Consider the following 18,066-nt stretch of genomic DNA (forward strand, 5'->3'; position numbering starts at 1 on the left):
AATGGCAATATACAAAAACCTGTAGGAGAACACTTCAACCTCCCTGGCCACACAATAGCAGATGTAAAGGTAGCCATCTTACAGCAAAAAAACTTCAGGACCAGACTACAAAGAGAAACTGCTGAGCTCCCGTTCATTTGCAAATTTGACACCATCAGATCAGGATTAAACAAAGACTGTGAATGGCTATCCAACTACAGAAGCAGTTTCTCCTCCCTTGGTGTTCACACCTCAACTGCTAGCAGAGCACCTCACCCTCCCTGATTGAACTAACCTCGTTATCTCCATACTGATTTATACCTGCCTCTGGAAATTTCCATTACTTGCATCTGAAGAAGTGAGGTTCTTACCCACGAAAGCTTATGCTCCCAATACTTCTGTTAGTCTTAAAGGTGCCACAGGACCCTCTGTTGCTTTTTACAGATTCAGACTAACACGGCTACCCCTCTGATACTTGAGAGGTTGAAATGTCACTACACAGTCTTTCCGAGAGTAAAGGGTTCTTTTTCTCTGGTGGTAGACTTAGGTGTCCCAGGCAACTTAGACTTCTTGTGTGCTGCTGTTATAAACAATGTCACAGGTACATGGTGTGAAAAAAAGCACCCCAACCCCTAAGGGGGAACTCGATACCTGTGATCTGCCCTCTTAGATGTGGCTAATAAAGATGCAGGAATCTACAAGGTTCAAGAATGGCTTTATTAATAGGCATGGCTAAACAACTTCAGGAAGTCAGGTGTAAAATGTAAAACAATTTGTGAGATCTCTCCTGAACTATCTCCAGGGGGATTCTGCCATCCTTTGGAGAAGATCCTGGAAGGCCCTGAAGTCGTCTATAGTAGACATGTTTGATGGATCCCTTCATCAGGTGAGGATAAGGATATGTGTAGAGGAATAAGTTGATTCTCATATTCCTCTACCAGGTCTTCCTTGCACTCCTATAATACATCCCTCACACCGGCACCAGCAACCTTCCACAGCACTCAGAAGCCTGCTATACTCTGAATGCTAAAGACTCCCTAAAGTATGGAGAATTCCCAGATAAGAAAATTTGACCAGTCTCTACAGTCTCCACTGAGCAGCACAAAGAAGAAGAGTGGGGGGGAAAATCTGTCCCTACACATTATGTGTGCATCATAACAGTCTGTAAAACATCAAATATCAGATCACGTGTGCAAACCACAGTAATACAAGTATTCACCTCTAAATTCAGTTTGATATCCTTCTAAGAAATGTTCTTTGATTTCCCCACCTTCCACACTAAATATGTATTAATTACTTGTGTTTATTAATTATATATAGTCACATGTTCATAGAATCATAGAATAGTAGGACTGGAATGGACCTTGAGAGGTCACCTAGTCGAATCCCGTGCACTCAAGGCAGGACTAAGTATTATCTAGACAGGGGCGGCTCCAGGCACCAGCGCACCAAGCGCGTGCCTGGGGTGGCAAGCTGCGGGGGGCGGCCTGCCGGTCGCTGTGAGGGTGGCAGGCAGGCTTCAGCGGTGTGCCTGTGGGAGGTCCACCGGTCCCGTGGCTTTGGCGGCAATTCGGCAGCGGGTACGCCGAAGGCGCGGGACCAGCGGACCTCCCGCAGACATGCCGCTGAAGGCTGCCTCACTGCCGTGCTTGGGGCGGCAAAATACATAGAGCCGCCCCTGTATCTAGACCATCCCTGATAGGTGTTTGTCTAAGCTGCTCCTAGAAATCTCCAGTGATGGAAATTACACAACTTCCCTAGGCAATTTATTCCAGTGCTTAACCACCCTGACAGTTAGGAAGTGTTTCCTAATGTTCAACCTAAAATGCTCTTGCTGCAATTAAAGCCCATTGCTTCTTGTCCTAGCCTTAGAAGTAAAGGAGAACATTTTTTCTCCCTCTTCCTTGTAAAATGTTCAAAAATAAGAGTGGGATACAGTTTCTTATTAATTACTTCCACTACCAATTATAATTTAAAAATGACATTTTAATATTTTTCACTGAGTACTCTGGTCAATTATATATTTACAGATCGGTTTTCAGGGGGGTCAAGCACTGGTAGCTCCCATTGGCTTCAAATGAAGTTGTAGTTACTCAGCAGTTTTGAAAAAAATAGTCTTTTAATTTAAATATAAAATACAGCTACATAATATTTTATTTACCTCCATGGAAATCTATACCCACAGCAAATGAAGTTCCAGATATGGGCATTAAAGCATCCATTTTGTCATTTGGATCAAGAGGAATTCCTCTAATTCCTTCATGAACAGAATACATGAGGAATGACTCAATACCTAAGGGAAAATTAAATAGTTAATAAGAGCAAAATACAGTAACCATAGGTTAAAATTCAAAATGAACAAATTTTAATGAATTAATATTTTGTAATGCAACATACTGGGCAGCTTTTTAAAGAAATAATTAAAGAAAATCTGGAAATATTAATTGAGGTTGTTGCTCTTTAATCACTAGAAATATTGGACTGTGATGTTTCTGATATTTCTAAATAAAATAGTTTAAAAAAACTCTTCTCCAATTCAAGCTTCACCTTGTACTTTCAAAAAAAAATTATGATATTTTGCATGCAATCCCAGTATTAACATACAATTAGGGTTAAAAAGTCATGGTTAATTCAACAGTGTTATTACTTCATATTAACACTTGTGGGTTATGCTTTCCACCACCAAGCTTCAAGAACCTTCTGGAAAGAGGTATTCTTAAGACACCATATATTTGGAGTCAAAGTTATAAAAAGGGCGTCCTGGCCCCAACCAGTTCATTTTTTTCTGCTAAACCCAAGAGTCCTACAACAAAAAAGTTCTAAGAAAGGGAGAAAGTGCACAGTCAATGTGAATATAAACAGGCAACACTCTTGAAGAACCACAGATATCATGTCTGCATAGCTCCACTTGTGGGGGATTTGCTAGCAGTCTGTATCTGGGAACCACAGCTGAGGAGTTCCAATTAAATAGGGATTATAGAATCACCGTCCCAAAGTGAAAAAACTGATCTAGATTCCAAGTGGAAAGAGTATTGATGAGTAAATTGACAGGGGGGAGGGATAGCTCAGTGGTGTGAGCATTGGCCTGCTAAACCCAGGGTTGCAAGTTTGATCCTTGAGGGGGCCACTTAGGGATCTGGGGCAAAAATTAGTACTTGGTCCTGCTAGTGAAGGCAGGAGGCTGGACTTGATGACCCTTTGGGGTCCCTTCCAGTTCTATGAGATAGGTATAGCTTCATATATAAATGTGTGTACAGAATTTAAGTGGGAGTTTTCTATGCAGATTTCTAAGAGAGAAACATTGACAGACTTGCTATCAATGCAACCTTACCCTTGTATATTGAGCTCTGAGGAACTAACACCTGGCTACACTATACCAGGCCTCATTCCACTAAGGCACTACATGTAAATAGTATTTCCTGATTCCCATAGGCTACAAAAAATTTCTTACTTCCTAAATGTTTTAGTCCTACACAAATAAAAATGCCAAACTCTCTCAACATCCAGGACATAGTGTTTTCAACTCTCATTTTACTGTGAATCTCATCCAACCCTGCAGAGCACACTCTGTAGCTGGATTTTATTTTCCAATTTCTCTTTGGAACTTAATGAATTTTAATACAGAGAAGTTACTTACCAGTAACTGTTGTCCTTCAAGAGTGTCATCTCTGCATAATCCCACTTGTGGGCATAGCACACCCATGCTTCAAGCTGCAGAAATGTTCTATCAAGCAGCATCCATATTGGGACCAACTGTCCCTCTCCCCCACGGAGGATTCTGATGGTATACCAGGGGAGTGGCCCCAACCACCCTTCAGTTCCTTCCCTAACCTTGGAAATCTTTCACTGAGACTCCAAAGAAATGGGGGAGATGAGTGGGGAAGTGTAAATATGCAGGGGCAACATTCACCCACAACTACTGTTCTTCTTCTTTGAGTGGTCTTTGCATATTCTCACTTATGGGAGATTACCAAGCAACACAATGCTTTAAGAAGGTGGACTGAGGAATTCTAGGTGAAGAAGCACTGGATGAGCTCTGGATGACAAAAAGAGTAGTGGAAATGACCATAATTTCATTCTCCATATTAGAACTCAATTAAAGACTTCTGGTTTTGGTTTTTTGGGTCCTTTTGCATATATGTACATACAGAGCTTCAAGCAACAGCTCTGTAAATTCTATACAAGCAGACAGAAGGCCGCATACCAGTCCCCCAGGTCCAGGGAGGGGATAATAGAGGCCAGGGACACTATGCAGAACTTGGAACGGGTTAGAAACCTGTTCAGGTCGTGCAGGTCCAGAATAGGCCTGAGACCCCCTTTCGCCTTCAGGATCAGGAAGTATTGGTAGAAGAACCCTTTGCCCTGGAACTGAACCAGTACCCTTTCCACCGCCCCAGGTGGGGCAACTGGTCCACCTCCTGATGCAGGAGGCGGACATGTTCCGGGTCCCCCGGGGCCATCGTGGATGGCGGTGATTTGGTGGGAGTGAGGTGAACTGCAACACGTAGCCCTTGGAAATAGTACTGAGGACCCATTAGTCCAAAGTTATGCGGGACCACACCCTGAGGAAGGTAAACAATCGGTTGCAGAACACAAACTTTATTAATCGGCGGGTCTCCCTGGCAACAGGCCCGGTGCCCCCCTGCAGACAGTCAAAACCACCTCTTCCCCTGCCTCTTGCCCTTAGAGGGACCAGGCTGCGGGGCAGAGTGGGACTGCCTCTGAGACCGACGCTTCTGGTCTCCGGGCCTTTTCTACAGGGGCTCATATCTGCTGAGCCGCTGGAAGCGATTTGGCCTTGTCCTTAGCCGGAGGGACATAGAGGCCCAAGGTCTGCAAGGTGGTGCGGGAATCTTTCATCCCATGCAGCCTGACGTCCGGCTGGTCCGCAAAGAGCGCCTTGCCATCGAACGGGAGGTCCTGCATCAGTGATTGTGCCTCCGTCGACAGCCCGGACAACAAGAGCCACGATGCCCTGCGCGTGGTAATCGCGGAAGCCATCGAGTGGGCCGCCGTGTCCGCCGCATCGGACGCCGCTTGCAGGGCCGCTTTTGCCGCTGCCGACCCCTCTTCCACCAGGGCCTTGAAGTCCTTCCTGTCCCGGTCCGGGAGGAGGGGCTCAAATTTAAGCAGGGACTCCCACAGGTTGAAGTCGTACCTGCTCAGTAAGGCCTGGTGGTTGGCTACGCGAAGCTGGAAGCTAGCCTACGAATAAAATTTTCTGCCAAAGGAGTCCAGTCTCTTGGCGTCTTTGTTTTTTGGGGTGGGCGCGGGCTGGCCCTGACGCTCCCTGTGGTTTACCAATTCCACAACGAGCCAGTTGGGTGCCGGGTGTCAATACAGGTATTCATGGTCTTTCGCCGGCACAAAGTATTTCCTCTTGGCCTTTTTCGAGATTGGGGCCAAGGAGGCGGGAGTTTGCCACAAGGAGTTTGAAATGTTGGCAATACCCTGGTGCAGAGGCAGGGCCATGAGGCCCGGTGCCGAGGGAGACAGGATGTTAAAGAGGGAATCGGACGGACCCTCCGTCTTCTCGGCCTGCAGCTGGAGGTTGGAAGCCACCCGCTTTAGCAGGTCCTGGTGCGCCTTGAAGTCCTCCTGTGGGACTGATGGCTGAGGCGCCGCTATGGTGTCGTCCAGTACCGGAGAGAGGGCCTGCACGGAGCCGGGCGCCTCGGTCGGTGCCGGGGCGTCGATACTGAGGTCAGAGTCCTGGCGCGGGTCCGCCGACTCATGACTCACCGACTTGTCCTGTGGTCGGCCAGAGGAGGCCGATGGAGCCCAGGATGCTCTGGCAACCGAACGGGCCTCCACTTGGTCTGGCACCGATGGCAACGGTGCCCACTGACACCACTGTCCTTGCCACGGAGTCCCTTGCCATTGATTCAGCCGAGCATGGGATGGCAATATGTGCCCCGGTGGAACGGCGCGTGCCGAGGGTGGGTGGATGTTTGCGAGGCCGAGGTCGCCGAAGAACGCTTGGTGCCGCGGGAGTGATATGAGTGGTGTCTGTGATGTCATCTCCGTTGGGATCGGGGTCTCGACGACGATGAATGGTACCCACGCAATGAACTGCTTCGGTACGCGTGACGGCGACGCAACGCTCAGTGCCCTGATGCCGAGGTACCCCGAGGGGAGCCTCTGGCGTGGCGCCTAGATGAGCGGGAGCTGGAATGAGAGCGGTGACGTCTGTCCCGTCGAGAGCAGCTCCGGTACCCACGTCTAGCAGGTGAGTGTTCCCAGTGCTTCTCTCGGTGCTTCCGCTTGCTGGCAGGCGGCGTGGAGGGTCCCTGCAACTCCCGTCCCGACGGCGGCCCGGACGGTCTGGCCGGCGTCGAGGATGGCCGGGAGCTGTCGGAAGACCGGCCTTTGCATGCCGAACAGTGCGGGGAGCGATCTTCGGAGCGGGAACTGCGGCTGCTCCGAGATGTCTGGTGGGCACCCAAAGGGGGCTTGCCTCGTGACCTAGGGCCCTTGCCCGATTGCGAGCTTGGAACGGGCAGGGACATAATGTCCTTCGCAGCCTGCACCGCCTCCGGTGTCGACAGCATCCGTACCGGTGGGGATGCCTGGGTCAACGGTACCGGGCTGCTCCGCTCCACACGAGTCGGAGCCTCAGAGCCCAGGGGGGATCGAGGGCTGCCCAGCGCAGGACCAGCCTCCCCCTTGTCCTTATTGCGGCGGCGTTGCGAGGCTGAGCTCTTCCCTTGCTTTTTGGCGGGAGAGCGGCGCCGACTGGTCAAAGGGGCCTCACTATGTACTGACGACGTGGCGGCCGGGGCCGAGTCCGATCTGCGCACCGGCGTCAGAGTCAGCGCCGACTCCATCAGGAGAGCCCGAAGTCTGAAGTCTCTCTCCTTCTTGGTTCTTGGCTTGAACGACCTGCAGATCTTGCAACGGTCGCCGATGTGAGTCTCACCCAGGCAGCGAAGACCCTCAGCATGAGGGTCGCTCCTGGGCATAGAACAGCGACAGGAGTCGCACAACTTGAAGCCTGGGCCACGGGGCATGCCCCGAGCCCGCTCTAGCCACTGAAGAACAATCTACAATGGTACCACTAAGGTTGAGAAGAAGGGCTGCAGCAGAGCTGGAGCACAAAAGTTCCAACTACCTTCACTGGCGGCAAGAAGGAACTGAGGGTGGGGGAAGCCTGTGGCTCCGCTTATAGCGTGATATACAGGCGCCACTCCAGGGGTCGTCACGGTGCTCCCCCAGTACGGGTACTGCTAAGGGAAAAACTTCCAGCACTGGTGCATGTGGTGAGCATGCACATCTACTGTGGAATACACAGGAGCAATCACTCGAAGAAGAAACTGAAGTTATTTTGAATCAGATCTTTTCATAGATATGAATTGCTTAAATTAAAGGAGGATTTAGTCTTGCAGAATAACTGTTGAGATGATTTAGGAAATATTTAATTTGGTTACAAATGAAGAAAATACATTTTTTAATAGATCAATCCCCTTGTTCATTCATTCTTATAGCTCAAGTCATAACTAGCAGAAAGGAAACATATAGTGACAACTATTTCAGGGAAACCACTGCCATGGATTCAAAAGTTACAATTGCCTGTAAAAGCAAATGAAAATTACATTAAAAACAAACAAACAAAAACCACCATATTAAAATAACTGTATTTAGGTTGAAAAGCCAAGCATGCAAAAGTCAGGAAATGCCAGATTTAAGATTGCTTGTTCAGCCTTAAGTCTGCCTTCTTGTGTGTCTTTCCTGTGCACTGAATGAAGCAGGGATCTTCTAGAAAAAATAGTATGTAATCATGTAGTTAAGACTATCATAATGCATATACACAGTAGCAGCAATGTGAGTCTGTCCTTAAATGTCCATGTTTAGTCATTTTGGTCTGCTGACAAAATCTTCCTGAGGAACACAAGCAAATAAGGGATTTTCGACAGTGTATATCTCAGCAAAACATGAATTGAATTTCCAGGGTCAAAGAAAAGGTAATTCTCTGGTCAGATGTCTTATCCTGTGCTGAATTCCAAAGGTCTATTCCAAACAATGGAAATCTTAAAGTTTCTCAAAAAGCATCGTAAGAATCTTTCATAATGGAAAGTGTTAGGCAGTGTAAATATAGGGGCCATTACCAACTTCCAACAAAATTATATTTTTCCACTGGATGTAGAATTAGAAGTCCTGAGCCTGGAGGCCTCTTGAGGAACCAACGTTCCACACTAAATGTTATAGCTATTGAGAACCATAATGCTTTTCTTGCCTAAAAACAAAGAAGTCCAAATATTTTGGGGAAGCTTCCAAAATATTCAATTTAAAAACTTTTCAACAAATTGGAAAAGGTCCTTTAATTTCTATAACCCATTCTGGAGGCAAAATCTTTTCTGGAATTTAGAATAAAAGTAACTGCTGTAGCTCCTATCAGCAGCCATTCTTGCAAGTTTACCCTTCAGGTTCCAAGATGTTAAAGCTAGCTTCTTCATATCCTGTTGTAGTAGAGACCCCTAGTGAAAAGTTTGTACACCCGCATGGTTTGTAAAAACAGAAATCCAGCAGATGTGAACCAATAAAGTGCTTCAGAATGATGGTCCTGCCCTTCTAAATGTTCCTGCTTATCTGTGTATGTAAAAGAAGGGGATATATACAAGTTTCCTAGCATTACTTTTTCCCCCAAAATAAATCTGAGAAAGTTATGAGGAACCGAAATATGGAAATTAGAATCAAAGGTGAAATTAATCCCTAGCTATAGTGGGACCTCCTTTCTTCTGCCATAATATAACCATGCTTTTCTTAGTAAAATTGTTCATTTAGGCTTAAACCCCCCCCCCCACCCACAAATAAGGACTCTTCTTCTGTCTCAATGTTGTCATAACATTTGTTTAGCAAAAGTAAGAATTGAAAAGCTAAATACCTTGACATGACATACGATTTTTTCGGAGGTTATAACCCACTGTACACATGCATGTTCTGGTCGTTTCTGATGTTGGTAAGCAAAGCTGGGAACACCCACCATTGTTTAGTTGACAGGAATTGCTACCTGCAGCATGGAAAAATGGCGGGGGGGGGGGGGCGGAAATGGATGGTTACAACTCTGGATCCTACTGAAGTTGAAGCTGTTCTGTTGCTTAGTATTAGTATTTTAATACCAATTTATGAACATTTCATACCATATTATTCACCTGATATATTTGAAATTGCAAACACAGAAATGCTGAAAACCATGAAAACCTCAGCATAACATTATGTTTTATGTTTAGAATATTTTACAAATCTTTTCAAACTAAAGTAGGTCTGACTGAGCTTGTCTATTTTAAACTAAGAAAACATGATGAAACTGGAAACATGTCAAGTTCAAGCTTAGCACTCCATGAGCCACTGCTAAAACCTCAGTACCATATCACTATATGAAAGGCATTTTAAAAATAAATTTACTGTTAAAAAAGCACTTATACATTTTCCTGTTCCTGGAACTGTGCACATAATTCCCCAAACACTACATTAAACTTGTACCTTTAAGTTTTATCTATTTATTTAGCATATTAATTCTCATTATCTATGTGTAGCAACAGTGACAAGTATTACCTAGATACTCATAGACATGTATTCCACAGAGATATCCCAGAGATTATTCCAGGCTCACTTTACTAATTAAAACTGATTTTTGAATTTAAATAATTTATGAACTCTCCCAGTTATTAAATATCTAATTGTTATAGCACTTTTATTATGTTGGGCCATGTGATGCTAGTCACAGCATGTTAGGCAATGATACAAAGTGTAACAGATCCCTCTGAGGATTGTAAAGTACCATAAAAAAGTATACATCAAATATGCTCCCAAAAAAATTAATATAACAAAATAGTTAATATCTTCATCTCAACTCATATTATGGGGTGTGATTGAATATTCAGACTTCTTTTAACTTGCCACCTTTATTTTGAACCCACTCAAACTTTGAGATAGAGTTACAAGTTGAGATGATGGATATGTTCTGATGGTCTGCCTGAGGAGGCTGAGTGATTAAATTTCAGCAGGTTAGATAATAATCAACATTTTTTAATTTAAAAATATTTTTATTTAAATCAGAATATTAAATGCAGGGTTGCTTGTTTAAAAACTATTTAAAATTAAATTTGAAATTGACAACCTAAGTTAAGGCGCAAGCTTATCGTAGTCAATTAAAAGAACTAAAATGTAATAATAAATAATAATAATAATTAAGGCTAAGATTTTCTCATGGTTATTTTTAGTAAAGGTCATGGACAGGTCACGGGCTATAAATAAAAATTCACAGAAGCCTGTGACTTTTGCTGCTGCAGAAGTGGTGGCTGGGAGCTGTGGGTTTCCCGTTCTGCCCACGGCAGCTAGAAGCTGCAGGGTGACCACATTTCCCAAAGAGAAAATGGGACACCCCAGCCGCTCACCGGAGGTGTCCCCCTGCCTCCCAACCCCCTGCTTGAGGCTGTTGCCTGTCACTGGAATCCTGAGGAGGGCCCCTTAAGGAGTCTGTCACCTTCTGCTGGAACCTTGAAGGGGGCCCCCTGTCACCTGTTGCTGCTGTTGCCTGTTGCTGGAACCCTGTCAGGGCCCCGCTGGCTGCCAGCTCCAGAGTCCCACAGCCCCAGGGGCTGAAGCAGAGAATGTCACAGAGGTCTCTGGAAGTCATGGATTCCATGACTTCCATGACCTCCGTGACATAAACGTAGCCTTAATAATAATAATAAAACCCCAAACAACATTAAGAATTATTTTTGTTGTCAAGTTTTAAAGAAACTCAAACCACCAATGATGGGTGGAAGTCACTTGCTAAGGATCTGAAACCAACCAGTTTTTGACAGCAGTAGCCTCTTCTGCAGGTACAGAGAGAATATTGTCTTCAATCCAGTTTATTCAACTAGTTCATTTCAATTATTAGTTCACTCAAAGTTTATAAACCAATTGGAAGTTGAAAAAGAAGAAAAGCTTGTTTTTATCTTCCAATCTATGAAATTAGTTATGAGAGGATGAGATCAACCAGTTCTAAAATCTTGAAGAACATATTGACCAGACGCTATTCATTCAATTCACTAACTATAGATAATACTTCCTTTGTTGAATAAATCAGTTAGATTTAAATGTAAAACATGTTTGGATGAACTTATTTTTTCTTTTCTATCCAGTACAGTTAAACTAAATAATTGCTGAAATAAATGTATATAGATATCGTGTATCCTCCTGGTTGGCAAAAAAATACCACCAATGTACTGTAATAACTATATTTAGTTGCAGATCGACCTGTTTTAATAGTTACCAACCAATGAAAATCAACCTTTCTTTAAGAACATAAAAACATGCTTAAAAGCTGAATGCAGCGTGTTTGTAGCTGTGTCATTCCCAGAATATTAGAGAGGCAGGTAGGTGAGGTAATATGTTTTATTGGACCAACTTCTGCTGGTGAGAGAAACAAGTTTTTGAGGTTACACAGAGCTCTTCTTCAGGTGTGGGAAACACACCAACAGAACTTGGTCCAATAAAAAGATATTACCTCACCCACCTTGTCTCGATTAAAATCTAATATTTAAATCAACATTTCTGACTGATTTAAATCATTACTAAAATCAGTGACTTAAATCCATCTAGCCTGGGTTTCAGATGCCTGTCAGGGAGAATACTATGGTGTCAGAAAGTCAGATTGTCTGAGGAAACGCTGTAAATGGTCTTCTGTCTACAATTATAGATACAACGATACATAAGGTGTAGCAGGGACAGATCTGGTTGATATGCTAGACACACACTGTGAGGGTATAGAAATGCTGAATCCCACATGCCCTTAGCTTAAAAGGACAGGACAATTTAGGCAGTGTCCCTAGCTTTTGGGCTCTGTGCACACATTCGTGGGGTAGACCTCATGTCTGACACCCCTTCTGATAGTGGAGACCCTGCCATCCAATTGTGTAGGCCCTGAAACTTGTGTCATCTCCCCAAGCCACCCCAGGGGCTCTTTCACATTCCCCAGAATCCTACCGAAAGCATTAGCCTCCTGGTTTGCAGTTTACATCTTCAGGTGTATGTAATAGAGAAAGGAAACAAACACTGACAGACTTTGTTCTGGATTACACACACACATTCTCTCTCTCTCAAACACACAGTTTATTTCATAAATAGTTTATTTAATGGGATAGTATATATGTCTAAGAACAAGCTCACAGTTTGCAATGTCCTTGATTGTAGATTTGTTTTCATTATAATAATAGGGAAACATACCTAATTCATTCTCCTACCAAAGAAAAATAAAATTGCCTGATTTTTCTTGTCACTTACTCCCAATTTACATCAGTGCAATTTCAATGAAGTAAAATAAATTACATTGGCTTAAAACCATTGAGATGAATGAAAAACATCAATGATTTTTCAAATACTATTTCTTGTATTTAATTTTTTAATTATAATTTATTGAGAGATACGTAGCATTAACAAGTGAACGAAAAAGAAAACATTCACATTTTTGTCCTAGTTCTGACTACCAAATTTAAGCTTCACAATATCATAGTAATTTCCGTTTGCATTAAGAATCATATTCAAATATTTTGAATACATATTAAAGAGAGATTTCTAAACTATTATCTAATATTTTGAAAGTTATTAACTACAATGTAATTCACTGTGCATAGAAGCTCGACTTTTAGTCAGTGTATCAGATAACGAAGGGGAACAAATATAAATCTCTATGCATTTTGGGAATAATATGGAAGATGAATACATTATGTACTCTAATGGTAGTTTAAAGATATTTAAAATACAATTTACCTTGCTGTGCTGCTTTATCATACACTTTCATATGTACAACCCCTGAAGTCTTGTTTCGCAGGACAATGGGGGTTCTTCCATCTCTTTTGTTGCAGGTACCCAGCTGAGCTAGGTTGTGGTCTGCCCACCAGAGTTTTTTATCTGTAAAAATGTCAAGTTTTTTTTTTTTTAATAAAGATAATCATCTTATCAAATAATATACATTTGACAACTAAATCCTTAGTTTCCAAATCCTTCAGTTTTAATTAACTGTGAGTTCCTTAAAGTGTGAGGAAGGCCATCATAATTTAAAAGTATAGAAATCACACTTTCACTCCTTTCCCTCCCTCCACAAATTATGGTTCCAAGCATTTTTTTAAAGTGAACATAATGCTTGAGAAGGATGCCCAAGTAAGAGCCATGAAAATCGTAGTCTTCTACCTACAGAAAAAAACACAGCAATATGAGAGCATAAACATTATCAGTATATCCTCAAATCCCTTTTGACTTGACCATATTTAGAGATGAGCAGGCAGTCTCCATGCTTTCAGTTCTTGGCCTTAGTGTTCAAATTAATAAACTGCATGTCGATATGTAAAAGCTAATATATTTTTTTATGTAATAGCTATCTTCAAGGAATGATCATAGAATCACAGAAATGTAGGGCTAAAAGGGACAGCAAGAAGTCATCTAGTCCATTCCCCTCACTCTGAAGCACGATTAAGTATATCTTGGTCATCCCTGACAGGTGTTTGGCTAACCTGTTCTTAAAAATCTCCAGGTATACAGAGACCATCAATCAATTTCACACAGATTACAAAAGGAACAAACTAACAACTTTTGTCACAGACCTATTAACAGATCCATTATATTATAAGAAAAATCTATAAAACTTGGTTTACAACTTAAATAGAGATAAGTTTAGTATTTTACACAAATACAAATCTATAAATTGGCCTATGGAAGTCCGTAAAGCTATACTGACAAGACCTGCTCCCAGTCACTTTCTTCATCTTTGTGATATTGATCACATACTGTAGTTGATGCTTTTCTACTCTTTGTCCTGATCCGTCTTTTGAAGTCTTTGATCTCATGTTTTGGTCCAAACTTCTGTTTTTCTTACATTTAGATATGTAAACTGTTTCTTAGTTGTCCTATCAAAACTCTACGCAATGTTAAGCTTTACTCCTTCTTCCTCCTATCTATTTTCCTTTTTTTAATATCTCATTTTTGAGTTTAACTTTGACTGTTGTTGAATGAGTTTCTCCCTTATTATTAAAAAAAAAAAGTTCTCAAATTATTAGGTTTGGTGACAGCCAACAAACCTCTTCCAATTAACTACAAAAAGTTCCACCAGATTGCTAAGTAGCTATTTTTTCCGCTCTCTCCCATAAAACTCTGACTTGATAAGTTAATTTTTCTATACCAGTATTTCCCCTCACTTTTTGATAGCAGTTAATAGATTTAGGGGAGTTGCTCCCCTAACACCACCTTGCTATAGTAATTTTATAATTCTTTTGAAATAATAGTAATTTTAGGAGCAACTAGGAGATAAGTCATCAACTCTTTATAGCATTTATAAGAAACACAGTTTTCAGGATAACTTCATGAAGATATTCAGGGGTTATCAACAGCCAACACCATTATCTGTCTTATGACATTTCCAGCTGCCTTCCCAAATGTCTTATTTTGGGGGGCATTGTCTATTAAATATGCAGAAATCCTCCCATTTGATTACATTCTCTGCAGCATTTTCCCATCCCAATACCATGCATTTGTTTAATTTTAAAAGGAGGATAAAAATGTTTAACATTGTTCTCTTTAATTGTGTTTATTGAGGTTTAGGGACCATTGCTCTATATGTTCATTTCTCAGTTTTGGTGACTATGCCTATATCAACTTCACACCTTTTCATTAATGTACCTATTTCCTCTAAAAGTTAGAGGTTACTTTTTATAGAACAGAGAGTAAGCCTGTGTGTTTTATAGATGTAGTGAATAGTTTTTTTCCCAATTTTTTCTTCTTGGTTTTGCTTTATTGTGGGACAGTGAGGAAAAAAATGTCTCAACTGTAGATATTGACCTACTGGAATACTTGTGTTGTTTGTAAGTTAAGAATATAAGAATAGCCATACTGGGTCAAACCAATGGTCCATCTAACCCAGCATTCTGTCTTCTGAGAGTGGCTGGTGCCAGAATGAACAGAAGAGGGCAATTATCAAATGATGTCCATTCCTTTCTGGCAGCGAGAGGTTTAAGGAGACCCAGAGCATGGTGTTGTGTCCTTGATCATCTTGGCTAATAGCTATTGGTGAACCAACCCACCATGAACTTTTCTAATTCTTGTTTTGAACCTAGTAATACTTTTGACCTTCACAGCATCCCCTGGCAACGAGTGTTTGTGTGAAGAAGTACTTAATTTTGTTTGTTTTAAACCTGCTGCCTATTCATTTCATTGGATGACCCCTGGTTCTTGTGTTATGAGAAGGGGTAAATAATATTTCCTTATTCACTTTCTCCATACCATTCATGATTTTATAGACCTCTATCATATCCCCTCTCAGTTGTCCCTTGTCTAAAATGAACAGTCTTAGTCTTTTTAATCTCTCCTCATGTGGAAGTTGTTCCATATCCCTAATCATTTTTGTTACCCTTCCCTGTACTTTTTCTATTTTAATTTAGCTTTTTTGAGATGGAGCAACAAAAACTGCACACACTATTCAAGATGTGCGCATACCATGGCTTTATATAGTGGCATTATGGTATTTTCTGACTTATTATCTATCCCTTTCCTAATGGTTCCTAACATGCTCTTAGCTTTTTGACTGATGATGTACATTGAGTAGATATTTTCAGAGAACTATCCATGATGACTCCAAGATCTCTTTCTTGAGTAGGAACAGCTAATTTATAAACCATCATTTTGTATGTATAGTTAGGATTATGTTTTAAAATGTGCATTACTTTTCACTTGGCAACACTGAATTTCATCTGTCATTTTATTGCCCAGTCACCCAGTTTTGTGAGATCTTTTTGTAACTCTTCATGGTCAGTTTTGGACACAACTATCTTGAATAATTTTGTGTCATCTGCAAACCTTGCCATCTTACTGTTTGCCCCCCCCCCTTTTTTTTTTCCAGATCATTTATGAATATGTTGAATAATACTGGTTCCACCACAGATCCTTGGGAGATCAATATCCTCTGTGAAAACTGACCATTTATTCCTATTCTTTTTCTCCTGTCTTTTAACCAATTACTGATCCATGAGAGGACCTTCCCTTTTATCTCATAACTGTGTATTTTACTTCTGTTTGTAGAAAATTAACTTACTTCTGGCCTTTAAAAATATATATATTTTCTGTGATTGATTTTTCTGATGTATTTCTTAAATATTTCAACTTCATTGAATACTGTTTCCATTTCCACTTTTCTACCACACGATACTTTGTTAATTAAGCTACCCCTAATCATTGCTTTGAAGGACAGCATTTTTTTTTAAATCTGGTCAGAATCTTCCTTAAAATGCTGCTTAATTTCCTCCAAGCAGGGCCGGCTCCAGGCACCAGCTTGTCAAGCAGGTGCTTAGGGCAGCCACTCCGGAGAGGGGCGGCACGTCCAGCTATTCGGTGGCAATTCGGCGGACGGTCCCTCAATTCCGCTCAGAGCGAAGGACCTCCCGCCGAATTGCCGCCGCAGATCGCAATTGCGGGGTTTTTTTTTGTTTGGTTGGTTTTTTTTGGCTGCTTGGGGGGCCAAAACCCTGGAGCCGGCCCTGCCTCCAAGATACCTTCAACTCTTTTCTAGTCATATATAAGTGGGATGTTTAATCTTTTCATTTTAGGTGTGTCTTCAGTTTCTATTAAAAGCCAAATGAGTGCATTATCTAACCAGAAGATACAGCCTTGCTGTGTTGACACTGCTGTATTAAGCAAAAAATATACAGATTAGAATCTCAAATTCTCCTGTATATTCTACACATTATTGAAAAGAAGTAGGTTCTCTCCTTTGGATTATGACACCTCCAAGAATCACACCAATCATATTCATTCTTTAGAGAGATTAATTCTATGCCTGATTGTCTATCTTTTATAATACTGCTGTTTGACCTAATCTCAAGTCAAGAACACAATTATAATCACCTTCAATAATAATAATAATTTCTTCTCTAAACTCTTCTGGTTTTTTTTTCTGAAAAAAGACATTTGACCTTGATTAGGGGCATAAATATGTCCTAATATAGAATTCTATCACCAAGTGTTCCTTTAACTAGTAGACATCTGCCTTCATTTTATATATATATCCTTTAATTGGAAAGGTATATGTTTGGCAATAATTATTGCTACTCCTCTTGTATATGATGCTCTTGGAGAAATTTGGGAAGTGTGAAACCAGTCACCTTCGAAATATTTATGTTCCTCCATAAGCTGTGTTTCTTGTAGAAAACATATATATGGGGCCTCAGTTTTTAAAGCTATTTTTTCTTTTTAAATTTATGTTAAGACCATTAGTATTTATGGTATAGAATATAATTGTATTAGCTATAATAAAGGAGATGCAAACTGTTGGTTGGTAGATAAAACCATATGAAGAAACAGTAAAACCAAACATCATATAAAGCTCTAATTCTAAATATTGGATTTTTTACTTCGGTCTGATTTTATAAAGGGTAAAATTTTAATTGAAAGTGTATTTGTGCCATTGATATGTCTCTCCGCTTACTTAAAACAAAAATATTTGACACAAAATATCTGCTTTCATTCTTTAAATCTAAAATTTGTTTGGACCTAAAGATTTTTATTTTGTTTACCCACTCAACTTTCCTCCCTCAATCCCTCCCCCATTTATAACATTATCTCACCTTCCTCCTTTCCCTTAAGACCAGCTAGCAACCAACCTGTCCACCTCTCGCTCTTTGTTCAACAAAGATGTAGCATTAACTAAATATAAATTTCAAGTTAACCTCTGGAACATTATTATTAGTTTCCCGAATCCCTTCCCCCATTTTATCCCCCCCCCCAAAATCCCTCAAGTCTTCAGAATATAGTCGGGAGGGGAAAAAAATCCACACAAACACCCTTCTCCCTTTACAATGTGGACATTCACCAATGTCCCAGATGGATCTGCTAAACTGCCCACTCCTACAGTTAAGAGAACTCTCTGTGTGGGGAACCTCAACACCCACCCTGTGTGAAGCCAAGGAACTGTTATTTTTTAAAAGGAACAGTATCTGGCAGGGAGTAGTGCACACACACACACACACACAATATTACATCTTATTTTAGCATGTGGTTACATTCTTCCCGTCCCCGCAAATCATATAGTTAGCATGTATTTTAATCCTTATTTCCATT

General features: G+C 41.4%; 1 protein-coding gene across 1 annotated transcript in view; it reads right to left on the reverse strand.

Moving 5' to 3' along the window:
* LRP1B (LDL receptor related protein 1B) overlaps window positions 1-18,066 on the reverse strand; it is a 1,279,381-nt gene that overhangs the window by 375,000 nt on the left and 886,315 nt on the right. Inside the window, exons 34-36 of the mRNA XM_026647738.1 lie at window positions 12,736-12,876; window positions 8,861-8,986; window positions 2,141-2,272 (exon numbers count right to left, since the gene is read on the reverse strand). Coding sequence (XP_026503523.1) covers window positions 2,141-2,272; window positions 8,861-8,986; window positions 12,736-12,876 — 399 coding nt within the window. The remainder of the gene's footprint in view (window positions 1-2,140; window positions 2,273-8,860; window positions 8,987-12,735; window positions 12,877-18,066) is intronic.

The sequence above is a fragment of the Terrapene carolina genome, unplaced genomic scaffold (assembly GCF_002925995.2).
Source record: "Terrapene carolina triunguis isolate 2854851 unplaced genomic scaffold, T_m_triunguis-2.0 Scaffold62, whole genome shotgun sequence".
Classification (NCBI taxonomy): Eukaryota; Metazoa; Chordata; order Testudines; family Emydidae; genus Terrapene; species Terrapene triunguis.